This window comes from Cyprinodon variegatus, unplaced genomic scaffold (assembly GCF_000732505.1).
Source record: "Cyprinodon variegatus isolate N-32 unplaced genomic scaffold, C_variegatus-1.0 Scaffold47, whole genome shotgun sequence".
Classification (NCBI taxonomy): Eukaryota; Metazoa; Chordata; class Actinopteri; order Cyprinodontiformes; family Cyprinodontidae; genus Cyprinodon; species Cyprinodon variegatus.
Window position 1 is genome coordinate 1,375,452 of NW_015150500.1, and position 17,260 is coordinate 1,392,711.

The following is a 17,260-nucleotide window of genomic DNA, read 5'->3' on the forward strand; positions in this document are numbered from 1 at the left end:
GTTTGTGGAGAAATCCTAATCACTGTCACTTACCGGGCTGCTTCTGGCGGGGCTTTGGCAGGTTAGTGACACATGTATGTGGACACATCAGGATATTGCAGGGGTGCAAGCTCCCTTCCAAGAAGAATTGCTTGGTGTCGGAGATGTGGATACCACCAAGGGGCGTTTTGGGCAAGGTGTTTGCTGGGACCAGTGCCAGACAGTAGAGGCCAACCTGGTGAATGCTGTCGATAGCCTGCAGCAGAAGCCAGCCAACTGGGTCAAATATGTTGAGCAATATTTGTTGTTTAAAGAAATGAAATGCAAATTTCTTGATTTACCTGCAGCACTCTACTCATCCACTGGAAGCTGTCCTCCTCACTGGCATCTGGTCGTTGTTCTGCAACAATTACTACCCTCTCGTCATAGAACACCGTTACTGAAAACACAGCAATCCTGTGACAGAGAAACAAAGAGGAATGGACTGATAGCGTCTTAGAGGGACAGTTTCACAGTCCAGTGAAAGAACAAGCCTTACTGTTCTTTGCAAATGTATTCATACCTCATCAACTTCTTAATTTTTTTTTATTGGGATCTTATGTGATAGACCAGCATAAAGTGCAGTAGCACATAACTTTGAAGTGTTTGGAAAATAATGCATGATTTAAAAAATCATCAGAACTTTAACCATGAAAAGTGTTCTTTATTTTATTTTTGAGTCTTTGAGTTGATACTTATTAAACCCGCCAAAGTATTTTGGACTTTATCTGAAGTTGCTTTGCATGTCCTCAGACTAGAGTTAGACCAATATGTCGGCAAGCCGATATTTCGGGACAACATTTGTGCTTTTTTCTTGTATCGGCATCAGCTGTGGACTCATGCATACGTTGACTGATTAACACCTGCATTCAGCAGCAAAGCATTTATTACCACTCCCCTCCATTTACTACCAATTCACTACAAAAAAAAATCTAGAAATAGGTAAAAATGTCTTAAATTTAATATAATTACCCTTAATTTTAGAAGGTAAATAAGATGATTTGCCAATGGAATGAGTATTTTTACTGTTAAAATAAGATAATTAGATAATATGCACTTGAAATAAAACAATACAATTGTTTTTTTCTTATTTTAAATATAACTTGTCTTGTTTCTTTGGCAAAGGGTCTCACTTATCTCATCAATTCAAGAAAAAAATGCACTTATTTTAAGAAAAAAATATATTTAGACTTACATTTTATTGCAGTGTTGTTTATGTTTGTTTAAGTTGTTAGTAGGTGTTTTGTTAAAATTGAGACTATTGTAACATGTGCTATCATTTATTTTAATTTTTATCATGCAAATGGAATTTCGGGATTCGGTTAGACTGCTGTCAAAATTATCCCTCTCGGCACTGGCCTTAAAAAAACTGTATCGATCTAACTCTACCTCAAACTGACATTTTTCATAATTCTTCGGTGCAACATAGCTCTACCTCACTAACACCGAATGGAGACTATTTAAAGAATAATAATGAACAACAGATGCATTATTTGAAACCTTTCCTAAGTGCTGATCCAAACCCATTGCAGCCTTTGCCATATATTTTTTTGTTGAGTTTTTGCAGCACTAGTGGCTTGTTTTTCGACAGTAGGCTGAATGAGAGAGGGGGAGAGACATGCGGCAAAAGGGCCACAGGTCGGATTCGAACCCGGGTTGGCCACGTCTGGAAGATGAATCTCGGCTGCAGTCACGGTTCTCTTATAGTCCTGAACATGTTTTTCTTTAAGGATCGCCCTGTATTTATCTAATTCAATTTTTTTCTATCAACTATGACCAGCTGTCCAATACCTGGTGAAGAGAAACATCCCCATGAGGATACATCCAACTTGCTTCATGGGTGGGAAGACGTGTTCAGTCTGATGTGCTGCACTGTTCTGTCTAATAAAGATTAGCTTTATTTTGGTCTTGTTGCACTCAGGCAGGTTTTAAACAGAACTCCTTGCAGTTTTCTTTCAGTGGTTACTTCAGTTTTGTCACTCTTTCAGGAAAGACAAGCTCTCTAGAGTGAATAGTAATAGTTTTTCAGTTGTTAGATCATCCCACCTGAGTCTCGGTGGACTGCCATGCCCTGATAGGTTTGCTTTATTGTTTGATACACTTCTATTTTTAGGAGATGTAAATATTTTATATTAATCCAATATTGCTTTAAATATCTCGACTTCTTGATCTGTCTGCTGTGTTTCTTAGTCTTTGTGATGCTGGTTTTTATTGCTAATGTTGTAGCAAACCTGCAGCCTTCACAGAATAGCTGGATTTACTATCACTTCCAATTGTTTAAATCGTGTATTATTTCCCTGCCTCACATTGTGTTTGCCTGTTGTGTACATTTTGAGTGTATTGTGTGGTTATAAAGTTAAGAAATATGAAAAAGCACCTTATTGTTTCCCAGATTTTGGTCACTGTATGTTTGCTTTTAACCACTAGATGTCAGTAGTGATAAACACGGCGAGCCATTGTAATAAAATGCATCCCAACCTTCCACGGTAGACTGTTTTAACTGGCTCCACAGCCAGAGCAGTGGCCACTAGGTCATCAGCGTTGTGCCTCCGTCCGCTAACCATTAGCAAGCCTTCTATCTTTCCCACCACGAAGATCAGACTACCCTGTGCAGAGGGTGGAGGGGAGACAAAGCTGAGCCACTATCCTGCAAATGAGGGGAGAAAGGATTCACACAACCAGACAGTGCAGTCTAACTTACTGGGCCAACAAAACCCAGGAGTCCAGAGCGCACAAATGGAATCTCTCCTATGGGAACTCCGCTAGCATTAACCGGTATCACCTGATCAAAGTTAAAACAAAAAGAAAATGGACAAATTATTGAAGACAAAACAGACAAGCTCATGTTTCCTGTTAGCACAAAAACAGGAGCGTGTTGGATCCTTTCCCCCATGTCATACCTCGAAAGTGTTTTTGGTGAGTCCAGGCAGGCCGTAGTACATTGTGCCTCCAGCGCGGGAGTTGATTATTATCTCTCCAATCTCATCCGTTTTACAAAGCTGAGGAGGTCCATCTGGTCTAACTATACACATCAGAGCTGAACGTATAAAAGAGGAAAACAGAGACCATGGTTAAATGGAAGACTTAAAACAAAGATCCTGGCTGTAGTACAGATGTCTTTCTGTCTGGGATATTAGTTTATCTCCCAGAGATTAATGATAGTAAGAGTTTGGAAATATGACTCAATATACATGCACTAAAAGAGGATATTAACATAATCATGTTTCAAGTTATTTCATCCAGGTAAAAACTCATGACAGTTACGGATCATTAGTCCCTGCAGTAAAACATAGAATTTGTTTCCACGTATTAACATAATAGACCTTACACCTTAGAATGTCTCATGGTCTTTTGCAGCTCACACCAAAGGCTGTATAAATATGTCATTCTTATTTTTCACGACTACGTCTGCTTATCCTCACCCCCGGGCATGACGTGTCCCACATCTTGTACAGTCAGAGCAGAGTTCTTGTCCTCGGTGTTGACTCGGATGACTCCGTAGCTCAGACCGCCCATGGAAAGGATGGCACGTGCAGGGAGAGGTGCACCTGGAACCCCTGGCCTAAAGAAAGCCAAAGATTGACTAATTCATTGTGTTGTTTTTGGGCTCTAATGGGGAAAAGAAACCCAAAAAACTATATATATATATATGTATATATATCTCCACTGTGAGATCAAAAAAGTCAATCAATCAATCAATGTTCAGATGATCTATTTTGTTTTTTTAAGGATACCACTGAAAGACTCAGACTGCTTTGATAATCAATCAATCAATCAATGTTCAGATGATCTATTTTGTTTTTTTAAGGATACCACTGAAAGACTCAGACTGCTTTGATCAGATGCAGCTTACAATGGAAAGACCAACTCCAACTGGGGTATATTTTTATAGACACAGACACTTTATAAACAGTACAGTAACCCCTCGAAGAACGGAAAAAAATAAAGCCAGTGATGTCCTAATCATAGTGTCATTGCATAGGCCCCAAATTTAGTGTGTCTGGTTAAAAATTAAGATAAGACAACTGCAGGATCTAGTTCAGGGTCTACTTTTTCGTTATTAAGTACACACAAACAATTTGAAGAACAAAGAAACAGTGAGCTACCTGCGTATAGCTACAGTCATGGCCTCAGGAGAGGCAGCACAGGGGCAGATAACTTCAGGCTTTAGTCCATGTGACTGAAACAGATTCAGGAAGGCATCACAGGAAGAGACAGACCCTGGAAAAGAGCAGATAGGCAATTCACTCATGTTAACCCTTTGACACCTGAATTCATATACTTGTATGTAAAATGCTTGTACGTGTTTTTTTTGCCTTTAAGTAGTTATAAAATTGAGATTGTTACTTTGACTAAGGCACAAAAAAGATAGCAATTTAGTTATAGTGCAAATTTGTAACAACAGTTGTTCCAGAAAGATGTGCTTGCCCAAAGCTCCTAGGTCCCCACTGAATATGTAACTGGTATTGGGGGAATGCACCTTCTAAAAATTTTTTTAAAGCACTAGTGGATCGTTTTTTGACTGTAGGCTGACAGGAAAGGGGGTATGAGAGAGGGGGAAGGCATGTGGCAAAGGTCCACAGGTCGGATTCCAACCCTTGTTGGCCACCTCGAGGACTGAGGCCTCTGTACATGGGTCAGAGCCACAGCTGAAACAAACTGTTCAACATAGAATATGGTTTGATGCATATTTGAGACAATAGGCATCAAGGGTTTAAATCTAAACCATTTTAATTTGAAGAAAAATACGTAGTTTACAGGGTTCCTACACACTTCAAAATACGCCATTTTACAGGAAACTATATAAAGTATAAACACAATAGGTTTACTATGTATATATAGTAAATTGTTTCCAAATGACCAATAAAAGGTCCTCAGACCTGCCCAAAACCCTGGATTCAACTGCAGTGGGTTCCTAGGATCTACTCACAGGGATTAGCACCATCAGCAACAATGAGCATTCGTAGCGAAGCCAGGCTGATATCTCTCTGGTCCCGATGAGCCATCATGGCCCAATGCAGATCCCGGCACTTCACCAAAGCTACACGAGCTGCAGAAGAACAATAACAAATATATCATGCAGGGCTTTATACAATGTGAACCAAGCTGAAAAATGGATGTAAATTACCTTTATTCACATGGACCCTCTGCACCCAGGAGAGAGGACAAGCTTTCATCACAGCATATGGAACACTGATGGTGTGTATCCTGTTCATGACAGCCTGTGGAAAAAAAAAACAAATCTGTAGTTTGGTTGAGATAAAGGGAACCTATAAGATGGAATTTCATAATTATTTAGTTTTACCTTTTATTTAAAAAAATGAGAATATCTGCTTCCTTTATTATTTTTCTTTTACATTTTATCCTTTTTCTGTAATCTAACTGATCACCATTGAATTTCGTTTAATTTAATCTTAAGATTCAGTAAGATAAAAATCTATTCTGCAAAGTTTAACTGGTTCAGAAGGACACAGCTAAAGTAAACTATGTTGTAATGTAGAATTTGTGGCTGTATATTTCTGGAATAAAACCCTTTATAGACTTTTAGTTTATCCGATTTTAAAGCTCAATTGAACAATGATGAGGTCTTTCTTTATGGAACAGTTTGGTCAGCCGTTTTATTTGTGCTTTAGAAAAAGAAAACTTTATATGATTGGGGAAGATTTTTGGAATTTTGTTTAAAAAAAAAAAAGGACGTGTGCAAGGTGGGCATTTTAAAGAGGTCAAAAATTCTTATTTTACTTCCTTCAGGTCTGACCAATGTTTTGGTAAAGGGCTCCAGATGTTATCAGAAGAATACATTCGCTAATCTCTTATTTGAGTTTAGTCTATTCAGTACGGCAAATACTTACAGTGAGAACACCATGCCATAAGCCCATATCCTTCTTGAAGTCCAGAACATTTACCAAGGTTTCGCCTTAAAGCAGAAATATAAACGTTAAGCCTTCTGCTGTTCTTATCAGGATGTGTTTTATGATGGGATCATAATCCACTCACCCTCGCAGTAATTGCAGGCCTGGGTCAGTGCCTGGCAATGGGTCAGCATGGCCACTTTAGAGACGGCAACACCAACCACTGTCCCTTCTTTACTGGCCTTATACTATAAAAAATGGAGCATAAACTGCTAAAAGAAAGTGTAAACAAGACCTTAATTATGTAAAAAAGAATTCTGAATTTTGATTAGATGCACCATCAGGACCAAAAATGGAATAATAACAGGAAGCAAACACAGATTTTTTTACCTCGATGTAGGCTGGGTCAGTGTTTGCTGTGGGGATGTGCGGCTGCCAGTCTTTGGACGGCTTGGTCAGGTATTTAGAGTCAGTTATCACCCACTTCATTCGAGGCCATCCTGGCAGAGAATACCATGAGATATATATACTGGTATATATATATATATATATATATATATATATATATATATATATATATATATATATATATANATATATATATATATATATATATATATATATATATATATATATATATATATATATATACATATATATATATATACACATGCGCATATGAACGTATGAACATAAACTTATTACTATTCTCCATACTTATTTCTTGATTATTGTAAGTATCTCATGATGAAAGCATCTACTGGAGCTTTTAAAGTTAGTATTTCAAAAATGTTGTATTCAATCAGGCACTAACCATGGCGTGCCTAAGCAGCATTGGTCAAACAAGCCCTGAGCCAGTTTAAAAAAATAGAAGCTAGAAAGAAGAGCAGAAAATAGTTTTATGGTCTTTTTAAAGGATGTCTTATATTGTATCTGCCACAACTTGGATGCAATAGCAATGTACCAATCCTAACTAGAGAGCTAAATTTGTTATGTTTTAGGTTACCTCTACCTAAAATAGCTTCATTTTGAATGCAGGTGTACATTGTTAAAGCATTTTTTTAATAAACAGCTAAAGAAAACCTTTTACCTTTTAAGAGAGTTCGATTCAATTGAATTAAAAAAAATTTTATTGACCCCAAATTAAATTTTTAACATTGTAATTTGGGTTTTTTTCAACAAGTTGATCGATATCTTGATAAGGATCTTACGTAGCAGTTTGTAGGAGGGGATCACTGAAAATGCACAATGGGGTTAAATGAACCCATTGGTCCATTTAGACTTAGACCCAACTTTATTTATCCCTGGAGATTACTCCTTCAGGGAAATTCTGGTTCCATTAGCTTAAATAGAGTACAAAGGGCAGAGTTAAAGCAAGAAGCCATAAAAGATAAAACTACAAAAGACAATATAAAAAGAGAGTATATAGTACAAAAGAGCATAAAAAAGGTATAATGTCCTGGAATATTTTTCCTTTAGATATAAAAATATCTGAACAATAAAGAGCTAAGGAAAGATTACACAGTAGTTGACTTGGATTATTGCACTTGTACTGCAGAGATATACTGACCTTATAAATAAGAAAAAAAATATACAGACCACACAGCACTGGCATGTGTTATTGCACAGTGACAGAGAAGAACATTGCACATGAGTGGCAATAGGTAATGTTTTGCACAAGATGTCCCTTATCCCTCTTCCTATCACATGTATTGCCCTTATGAGTTGTTTTAACAACTATATAGTTGTAACTGCTGCCAATTCATTTCTAAAAGTGTATTAGTCCATATTCCAGACAGTTTGCATACCTTTGAATTGCATTATTTCACCAGTGGGGGTCTTGGGCAGACCTTTCAAGCAGATCTCACTGGTCAGAGCCAGTCCAACTCCGCAGCTGCCTAGCAAGAAGCCCACCTGGCTGATACCAGCATCCTGAAAAGACAGAACAGAAATGAAAATCCTAGTTAGTTACCAAACATACCTCTAAAGGCTCCTGTTTATGTGATGGGCTTCATACCTTGCGAGACAAAGGTACCTCAATGGGGACAGGTATTACTTCAGCCAGGAGGCAGCCGTAGAAGGCTACCCAGAACATGCCAGGGTCGCTGTTTGGGTACACCAGCGCCACCTACAGAGACAGTTACTTTCCCTTTAAAATCATGTCAAGTCCAGCCATTTTCTTAATGTACTAAATCTGGAGTTAAGAGCTGCTTTGATTGAAACGTCTTGTAGTTTGGTCAAAAGAAAAAAAGAAAAAAAATCTGTGGTTGGTTTTCTTTTTCTAACACACTTACTGCTTAATAGAGCTTAACATACTCGTAAAAAAAGGATTGAATAACTGATGATACCTGATTTTAAACCACTTATACAAGTAAAGATCTGGATGTTGTGGCGTTCCTTTGCTGCCAGCACTGTTCTGTATCTATCTTCTCATTAACTCTGACTAGCTTTCCTGTTCTTGTCTAAAAACATGTCCACAGCGTAATAACTGAACTTTACTGATCTCACATTGGAAAAATTTACCTCTGCATTTAACCGATCCACTTGGGGAGCAGAGGGCTGCCATTGGTCAAGGGTCTTGCTCAGAGACCCAGAGTGGCAGTCTGTGGGAGTGGAGTTTGAACTCAAAACCGGGTTCCAAGCTCTATGCCCTAACCACTAGGCCGCCGCTCCCCCTTTAGATTGATGCTGCCATTATCATTTCTGATGGTGGGAATGGTAAATTGAAGGTGTTTTGCAATGCTCATTTTCCTTAACACATATTGCTTAGCATGTAGGTTGAAATAAATCATTTAGGTCTTGAATGAACAAAGCACCATCTTCCACAAATTAGCAAGTGCATCATTGTGAATTGGATACAAATCTTACACAATTATATTTTGGTTCTGTTTTTCTGGTTTTATTCATTTATTTTCAAAATACATTGTTTTTCCTTAACTTTATTTGTATAATACATGTGTTTAGGCTTTAAAGAGAGAATTTCCCCAGTGTTGGGCAATGAAAGGCTATTTTAATCTCTGCTCTCTCAAACAGAGCCACTTTTCCAAAACGGACTAATCCTTTTAACAGATCCTCTTACCTCGAACCTCAGTTAGTTTAACACTTTTGGGCTTTAAATAGGGGGCATCTGTAGACAACTACTTGCTCTACTGTTAACTTTTGGGCATCAGAGTAATTGGGGTTGAATGCTAAAGAAATCCTGAAATCATAAATTCTATTTGCAGAAGTAAAATGTATGTTTTTCAGGTGGAAATATAAATTCTTTTCACATTTAGCTGTTACTGGATTTTAATGCGCTTTCTGTGCATGTGGCAAGTTAGTAAAAACGTGCCTGAACATCGCCATAATAACTGGAGGATTCTGGGTATAAATTAAGTCTACAGCAAATTTTTTTCCCCCTATCAAATTCCTGTCCTGAAAATCATCTTCTGTGTCTGTATGCATGCTGCCTCACTCTGTCTCCAGGTTTGAGGATTTGCTCGTTCTTGGTGCCCAGCTTGTTCAGGAGGGTGTACGCCAACTTCACACTGCGACTCCACAGCTTCCCTAACACACGGAGACGTGCGGGTGGGGAGGAGGCAACACGTTACTACAGCCTGGACAATATGATACTAGAGAAGTTTCTTCTTTTTTTAACTACTTGAATCACAAAACTTCAAACTTTGGACTTCCAGGCAGATTAATTAACCGCTCACCATAAGTCAGGGTATAGAGAGGCTTGCCCGTTATGTCCAAAGCAGTAAGAGCAGGGCTCTTTCCCAGAGTTGCCCCCCAGCGAGCCAGTGCCGCCTGCAGAGCCGGTGGCCAGTTGCTGACCACTCCCAGAGGCTCCCCTTTAACTGGGATGATCTGACGCCCCTCTGGCCTGGGTGTGTTTGGGTCTGGCTGGGGTACTGTGACAAACAAAGGAATCAGAGATCTTTTGGATAATTCACAGATTGATGAGTCTCTGGAGTATGGCATCAATGTAAAGCCAAGTGTATATATTGCAGCCTGCAGAACCACCCCCCAAAATATATTTATCAGTGCATCGATTTAGTGCAAGTAATATCATCAGACATGCCACTATGTGACATTACATTGCTCCATCCATCCATCCATCCATCCATCCATCCATCCATCCATCCATCCATCCATCCATCCATCCATCCATCCATCCATCCATCATGCTTATCCCAAGCAGGTTCGCGAGGAGTGCTGGTGCCTATCTCTGTCTACGGGTGAGAGGCGAGGTACGTTACATCCAATCAGTGATTAAACAGAATTTCATGACTTCAATCATAAGTAAATGAACTAAATGATATTGTTTTTAATATCTTAATATTACTGTTGTATTTATTAGCAAGAGAATATTCAACAAAACCGGTATCATGAAGAAACTTGGTGGAAAATATTTTTAAAAGTTGTAAGAAAGAAGCTTTAGAAGGTAAATTAGAATGAAAGAAAAGCTAGTGCACACCAAAGTTTAAATATAAAAGCACCTCTTCAAAAATGAATTCTTTTTTAATGACTGTGACTGTGATAAAATAAAATGTGATGAGACAGAAGACCGTTTGTTGGGCTTTCCTTATAAGGTGGAAGGTTTTCTCAGTCCCAGAGAGATCAGAGGAAATGTGAATGCAAGGGAAATTTTTACTTTTTTAGGTTTTCTAGTAAAGTACTGTTGTTAACAAGAGAGTTTCTCCACTGTGAGGAAACTCTTTATGCTTATAACAGATCAATAGATGATTATTTTATTTAATAAATAATTATGACAATGCATGAATAAACATTTCAATGTGTTAACTAAAATAGTTTTCACTGGCTTGAAAAAGTTTTCATACCTCTTGGGCTTTTTTTTCAATATTGATTTATGTTGCAGCCACAAATCTGTGGTGTTCAGTGCTTCCACCTTTACTTTTTTTCACATCAAATCGTTTAGAATAACACATTATTAGCAGTACTTGGAAAGTCAACCATACAAAATAACTAGTTACTTCCCAAAAAAAGATTCTGATCTAGTAACTCAGTTACTGTTCAATCAAAGTATCTATTTACTGGCCAAAGTAACTATGTAGTTACATTTCTATGATCTAAAATGTCAAAGAATTTAGATAACTTAGCTATTTTTGAATAATAATAGTGACTTCATGGTCATTTAGATACAACTAGAGGTTTATTTATGGAATAAAAGGTGTTTGTTATTAAATGATGAACTCAATAATCAATTAAAGCGTCTACATATCTGAAAACATTGAAAACTAATCTGCCCTATTTTGGTGTGTGTGGTTTGACAAGTCATTTGCAATACAATTATGTGGATGTGATCATATTTTTTAATACAATAAAAAAAATCTATAATAAAATATAATATAAAATAGGTATGAACCTGAAAAAGAATGCCTTTCAAGCAACTTTTTTTTATACAAATAAGATATAATTTTCAACAGGATTAAACAGACGTTACACTATTCCAGAAAAAAGATAAACAAGCAGGACTATATGATTCCAGTACTTTTCACATGAAAACGTGCAAATAAAATCTATATAAACCTGAGAAAGTTAAATTAAGCCAGCAACTGTCAGTCAGCGGAGCTTCTTTAAATTACAGCCTCTAAGCAACGATTATAAAGTCTTTGTTTCCGCACATAATGAGCAAATCACACCAAACGTTTAGACTTTGGTTTGTTGCAGAAATGTTGTCATTGAATCAGTAACTCTGTGCCATCCTCTCAAGGCAGACCAGATTTACACTTTGCTGTCACAGGTGCTCACACACGGAAACCATAGTGATTAATTATAAACTTTGAGTAACAAATCTGTTTAACGAGCCACCATACCTTGAACGATCTCCTCAGAGTCATCAGTGAAGAACTCGCTGAGTGGGGGTCTCTTAGGCCTCTTCAGGGTGTTTAGCAGCTGCTGGATCTTTGTGGAAACTCTGCTGCTCACAGGAACTCCTAAAGGATGGTGAAGATGGAAACACGACATAGGGATAATTTAGTCATGTTTTAAAGTAATAACCATGGAATACAGGACAAAGGTCTTAAAATCTTAAATTCTGCTGTTCTTCATTCATTTCAAGCTTTTTGTGTTTGATCTTTCACTCATTAAAAACTAAGATTTTAGGGTAATGAAAAGCAGCAGCTCTAGGTGGGTGTCATCGGGAAAGCACAAAGAGATCTGGGAGAAAGGTCGAGGGCCACACATGAGGATTCCTGTTTTTGTGCGGATACTTTTGTTGGATTACCTTCTATGATCATCCAGTACAAACGACAGGGATAGTGAGGGTTCACCGGGAAACAAATGGGAAAAAAAAGGCTGTGGATCTTATACATGAAAATTTTCCTTACTCTGAATATTACCTCTCGCTGTTAGCCACCAAAATAAAAAGACAGGGTAGAAAAGATCAGAAAGAAAAGCATTAAATCGTATGTTTTTCATGTAAAAACTAAAAAAAGTTAACAGTTTTCTGATGAAAGACAAATATTAAAGCAAAAAACTCTGAGAAATTATGACGTTATGCTAAAGGGTTGTTACCGTCAGCAGTCTCCATCATGCTGGAGCGGCTATGTCCCCGGTTTATTCCTCGCACGGTGTTGGACGGCAGATCAACACGCGGGCCTCTGGACAGGGGGGCCACAGCTGTCACATCTGGAGGAGGGGCACGGTTTTCAGAGGAAGCTGAAAAGAAATCAACATGCACACAATCTTTTTAGTTTTCCCTAGAATGGTGCACAAACTATTTAGACTAGACTGACTAGATTACATCGTCCAATCCTAGAGGTGCCTTCGTACCAGATTGGAGTTATTTTGTTGTGTAAAAGTTGGACTCACTTTTTTCTTAAGCTTGTCATAAAATAACACCAGATTCATCACCTCACATGTAGCAGTGCTCTTAAATGCCTCATGTTTGTTACAATGCTTTACAAAAGTATTCACACCTCTTAAAAACTTCCCACTTTGCGATTAATAAAGAAAAAAGTGTCAGTCACAACTTCCCTACTGTTGTCTAATACGTATTGATCAGTGAGTCCATCATCAGCCCAATTTTTCCTTTTTATGGGTTTTATTTGAATTTATAAGAAAGCTCAATGCAAATCTGGGAATTAATTAATTTTTTTCTAGCTTTTTATGAATAAAATTTGTGGCGTACACCACATTCAAATATACTGGGTTAGGGACAAAAANATGAGCAAATCACACCAAACGTTTAGACTTTGGTTTGTTGCAGAAATGTTGTCATTGAATCAGTAACTCTGTGCCATCCTCTCAAGGCAGACCAGATTTACACTTTGCTGTCACAGGTGCTCACACACGGAAACCATAGTGATTAATTATAAACTTTGAGTAACAAATCTGTTTAACGAGCCACCATACCTTGAACGATCTCCTCAGAGTCATCAGTGAAGAACTCGCTGAGTGGGGGTCTCTTAGGCCTCTTCAGGGTGTTTAGCAGCTGCTGGATCTTTGTGGAAACTCTGCTGCTCACAGGAACTCCTAAAGGATGGTGAAGATGGAAACACGACATAGGGATAATTTAGTCATGTTTTAAAGTAATAACCATGGAATACAGGACAAAGGTCTTAAAATCTTAAATTCTGCTGTTCTTCATTCATTTCAAGCTTTTTGTGTTTGATCTTTCACTCATTAAAAACTAAGATTTTAGGGTAATGAAAAGCAGCAGCTCTAGGTGGGTGTCATCAATACCGGGAAAGCACAAAGAGATCTGGGAGAAAGGTCAGGGGCCACACATGAGGATTCCTGTTTTTGTGCGGATACTTTTGTTGGATTACCTTCTATGATCATCCAGTACAAACGACAGGGATAGTGAGGGTTCACCAGGAAACAAATGGGGAAAAAAAGGCTGTGGATTTTATACATGAAAATGTTCCTTACTCTGAATATTACCTCTCGCTGTTAGCCACCAAAATAAAAAGACAGGGTAGAAAAGATCAGAAAGAAAAGCATTAAATCGTATGTTTTTCATGTAAAAACTAAAAAAAGTTAACAGTTTTCTGATGAAAGACAAATATTAAAGCAAAAAACTCTGAGAAATTATGACGTTATGCTAAAAGGTTGTTACCGTCAGCAGTCTCCATCATGCTGGAGCGGCTATGTCCCCGGTTTATTCCTCGCACGGTGTTGGACGGCAGATCAACACGCGGGCCTCTGGACAGGGGGGCCACAGCTGTCACATCTGGAGGAGGGGCACGGTTTTCAGAGGAAGCTGAAAAGAAATCAACATGCACACAATCTTTTTAGTTTTCCCTAGAATGGAGCACAAACTATTTAGACTAGACTGACTAGATTACATCGTCCAATCCTAGAGGTGCCTTCGTACCAGATTGGAGTTATTTTGTTGTGTAAAAGTTGGACTCACTTTTTTCTTAAGCTTGTCATAAAATAACACCAGATTCATCACCTCACATGTAGCAGTGCTCTTAAATGCCTCATGTTTGTTACAATGCTTTACAAAAGTATTCACACCTCTTAAAAACTTCCCACTTTGCGATTAATAAAGAAAAAAGTGTCAGTCACAACTTCCCTACTGTTGTCTAATACGTATTGATCAGTGAGTCCATCATCAGCCCAATTTTTCCTTTTTATGGGTTTTATTTGAATTTATAAGAAAGCTCAATGCAAATCTGGGAATTAATTAATTTTTTTCTAGCTTTTTATGAATAAAATTTGTGGCGTACACCACATTCAAATATACTGGGTTAGGGACAAAAACGCCGCGTCTCAGAACAAATGTTTTCCCAAGTAGTTTATCTAATTAGGACAGTTTCTCTGTCCGGCTAAATACAGTTATAATCATCATTATGCACGTGGCATAGATTTGGGAATGGAATGAGAGCAGAGTCCTTGATCTAAGAACAAAGTGTAAATTTTTGGTAAGGCTGGAGCCATGGATGTCTCCTCATTTAATGATTTGATGATGTAATGATGTGGCATACCGGAGTTGTATAAAATGCTTCTCAGCCCCGATGTGAGCAGGGTTAGTAAGCGCTGCCTTCTATAACTCTAAAAAACTTCTCTGTCTAAGATTACAATATATGTCAAAATCTGTTCTCATGGTTATTTAATACATATATATTATGAAGTGTTATTTAAAGAGTTCAAGAGTTTATACAATATCAATATGAACATATGTTGTTTTCTTTCCAGTTGGCAAGTATGTGCAATTTGTTTATGATCCATTGTAATATGTATATATGTTGTGTCTAAATATTCCAATAGGATTATATTATGTCTAAAATGTAAGATTTCTAATTTCTTCTAGATCAGGACCCTACCCCTAGCAAATACAGGAATCTTTCGTATAGCATACTACACATCTCATGATAAACAAGTTGGGTTTTTTCTGTTTTAGTTGGCCAAATCATTAAAAAAAATGGAAATTAGAAATTGCTGCTGCAATCTCTTATTAGTTTAATAAACCATTTCACTTGCTATGGTCCCAGGACTTTTACATGTTTTTGGCTGAGGCATGCACATCTGATGTCCTCAGTGAACTCAGGTTGCTTGGGTGTACGCTGAGACACATGAAATATTAGAGGCAAAACATTGGCTTTAATATGTCATTAATTTAATTATTATAGTATTATTGTTAGGAACCTTTGCTTAACAAGAAAATGTGGTTTGTCTTAAATGCAAATAAATGTCCTACAACTCCACAGCAGTTTCAGGATAACAAATCATTAACTTTAGTAGTGGAGAAATACTTTGATAAAACTATAGATGCAGTGATGTTGCTGTAATCTTCTGGATACTCACTAAATTTAATAAGTGAAAGTGACTGATTGATTACTATAAAGTGAAGAAGTTCCATCACAGCCTTTATAGAGTCCATACCAACTTGTAGAAGCAACACAACACTTTATGTAAAGGGATGTTTCTATAAACTCTCCCGTCCTTACCAATGCGACTGTGAGCCAACATGTCCGTCACGGCTGCAGTGCGGCTCTGCTCCTGAGGCTGACGGTGGGAGGGTTGCTGAGGTTGCTGGAAGGGTTGATGGTGAGGTTGATACAATGGCTGGTACTGCGGCTTGTACTGAGGCTGAGGCTGACTCTGAGGCTGACTCTGAGGCTGAGGTTTGGCCTCCCCATGTGAGAGTGTGGAGGAGGCTGAGGATGAGGTGGAGGAGCCCTGGGCAGAGCGGTTCATCCAATAGTCCTGGCTCTGCGGGTTGGGATGGACTTGAGGCTGTGGGGCGACTGCTGAAGACTGTCTGCGCGCAGATGTCTCATCTTCAGATCCTGAGGAGGAGTCTAAGTGAAAAAAACCATTAATATTCAGTTTAATACCCTGATGTTGGAGTTGACAGCTTCAGCAATAGAGACAGAAGAACTTTCTCTATTTGGGTCTTACCTGGAGGTGTTCGGGTTTCAATGGGGGACTGCACATAAGTGGAGCGCCGCTTGGTTGGCATTGGAAGGGCCATTTTTTCCTCTTTGTTTTTAGCCAGAGCAGCTTGGACAGCCTCGGTGTGGATATCTGATTAGCATAAAAATAAGAACACAAATTCTGTCCTATACAGTCTTTCTCTGAGGCAAAAACAACAAACCATCAAGTCAACAGAAAGAAATAAAAAAAAGCCTTTAAATGAAACATATTTGCTTTTCAATTCAAAATTAAAAGAATCTATTCCAAATTTACCTTATTTATATCGAGGAATATGGTTATTTTTCAGGGTATAAAATACATAAAACTAAATCTTTGTTGGGGCTGCTCAGTGCAGCAAGAAGGTTCTTGGTTCAATTCCTGGTGCGGGGTCTTTCTGCATGGAGACTGCATGTTCTCCCTGAGCATGTGTGGGTTCTCTCCGGGTACTCTGGCTTCCTCCCACAGTCCAAAAACATGACTGTTAGCTTAATTGGCTTCTCTAAATTCTCCTTAGATAAAGTATGTCAGACAATGGATGGATGGATGGATGGATAAATCTTTGTTGTTACTATTGGATGGAAAATAAATGCCCCAAATAATAAGTTCATAATTTAAGGCTTTTAGAGAATTTAAATATTTAGGAATTCAAATGTTTTCGAATCTAGATATGATATTAAACAAGAACTATGAATGTTTAACAAAAGAAATCACTGAAAATATCAATAAATGGATGTCCCTTCCCTCATCATTGATTGGCAGGATCAAAACCTACAAAATGAATATACTTCCAAAAGTATCGTATACTTTTCAAAACGTCCCCCTGCTGCCTCCTTCAAACTGGTTTGATAATTCTAGGGAATTAATTGTAGGATTTTTATGGCAAAATAAACGGCCCAGGATTAGAATGTCACTCTTGCATTTACTTCACAAAATGGTAGGACTAGGGTGTCCGAATATGAGGAGATATTACTGGGCAGCTCAACATAGGACTATTAGATATTACTTTAATACCAGAGACG

At 38.1% G+C, this 17,260-nt stretch overlaps 1 protein-coding gene across 2 annotated transcripts in view; it reads right to left on the reverse strand.

Moving 5' to 3' along the window:
* The window catches only part of LOC107082127 (disco-interacting protein 2 homolog B-A-like), a 64,153-nt gene that overhangs the window by 13,521 nt on the left and 33,372 nt on the right, over positions 1 to 17,260 (reverse strand). For both annotated transcript variants that reach the window (XM_015370641.1, XM_015370639.1), the window contains exons 4-23: positions 16,227 to 16,352; positions 15,773 to 16,126; positions 13,936 to 14,079; positions 13,230 to 13,349; positions 9,566 to 9,763; positions 9,325 to 9,416; positions 7,888 to 7,998; positions 7,679 to 7,802; positions 6,261 to 6,370; positions 6,016 to 6,118; positions 5,871 to 5,935; positions 5,147 to 5,240; positions 4,949 to 5,068; positions 4,125 to 4,239; positions 3,441 to 3,580; positions 2,919 to 3,055; positions 2,720 to 2,800; positions 2,497 to 2,624; positions 321 to 435; positions 34 to 235 (exon numbers count right to left, since the gene is read on the reverse strand). In XM_015370641.1, the coding sequence (XP_015226127.1) occupies positions 34 to 235; positions 321 to 435; positions 2,497 to 2,624; positions 2,720 to 2,800; positions 2,919 to 3,055; positions 3,441 to 3,580; positions 4,125 to 4,239; positions 4,949 to 5,068; positions 5,147 to 5,240; positions 5,871 to 5,935; positions 6,016 to 6,118; positions 6,261 to 6,370; positions 7,679 to 7,802; positions 7,888 to 7,998; positions 9,325 to 9,416; positions 9,566 to 9,763; positions 13,230 to 13,349; positions 13,936 to 14,079; positions 15,773 to 16,126; positions 16,227 to 16,352 (2,679 nt within the window). The remainder of the gene's footprint in view (positions 1 to 33; positions 236 to 320; positions 436 to 2,496; positions 2,625 to 2,719; positions 2,801 to 2,918; positions 3,056 to 3,440; positions 3,581 to 4,124; positions 4,240 to 4,948; positions 5,069 to 5,146; positions 5,241 to 5,870; positions 5,936 to 6,015; positions 6,119 to 6,260; positions 6,371 to 7,678; positions 7,803 to 7,887; positions 7,999 to 9,324; positions 9,417 to 9,565; positions 9,764 to 13,229; positions 13,350 to 13,935; positions 14,080 to 15,772; positions 16,127 to 16,226; positions 16,353 to 17,260) is intronic.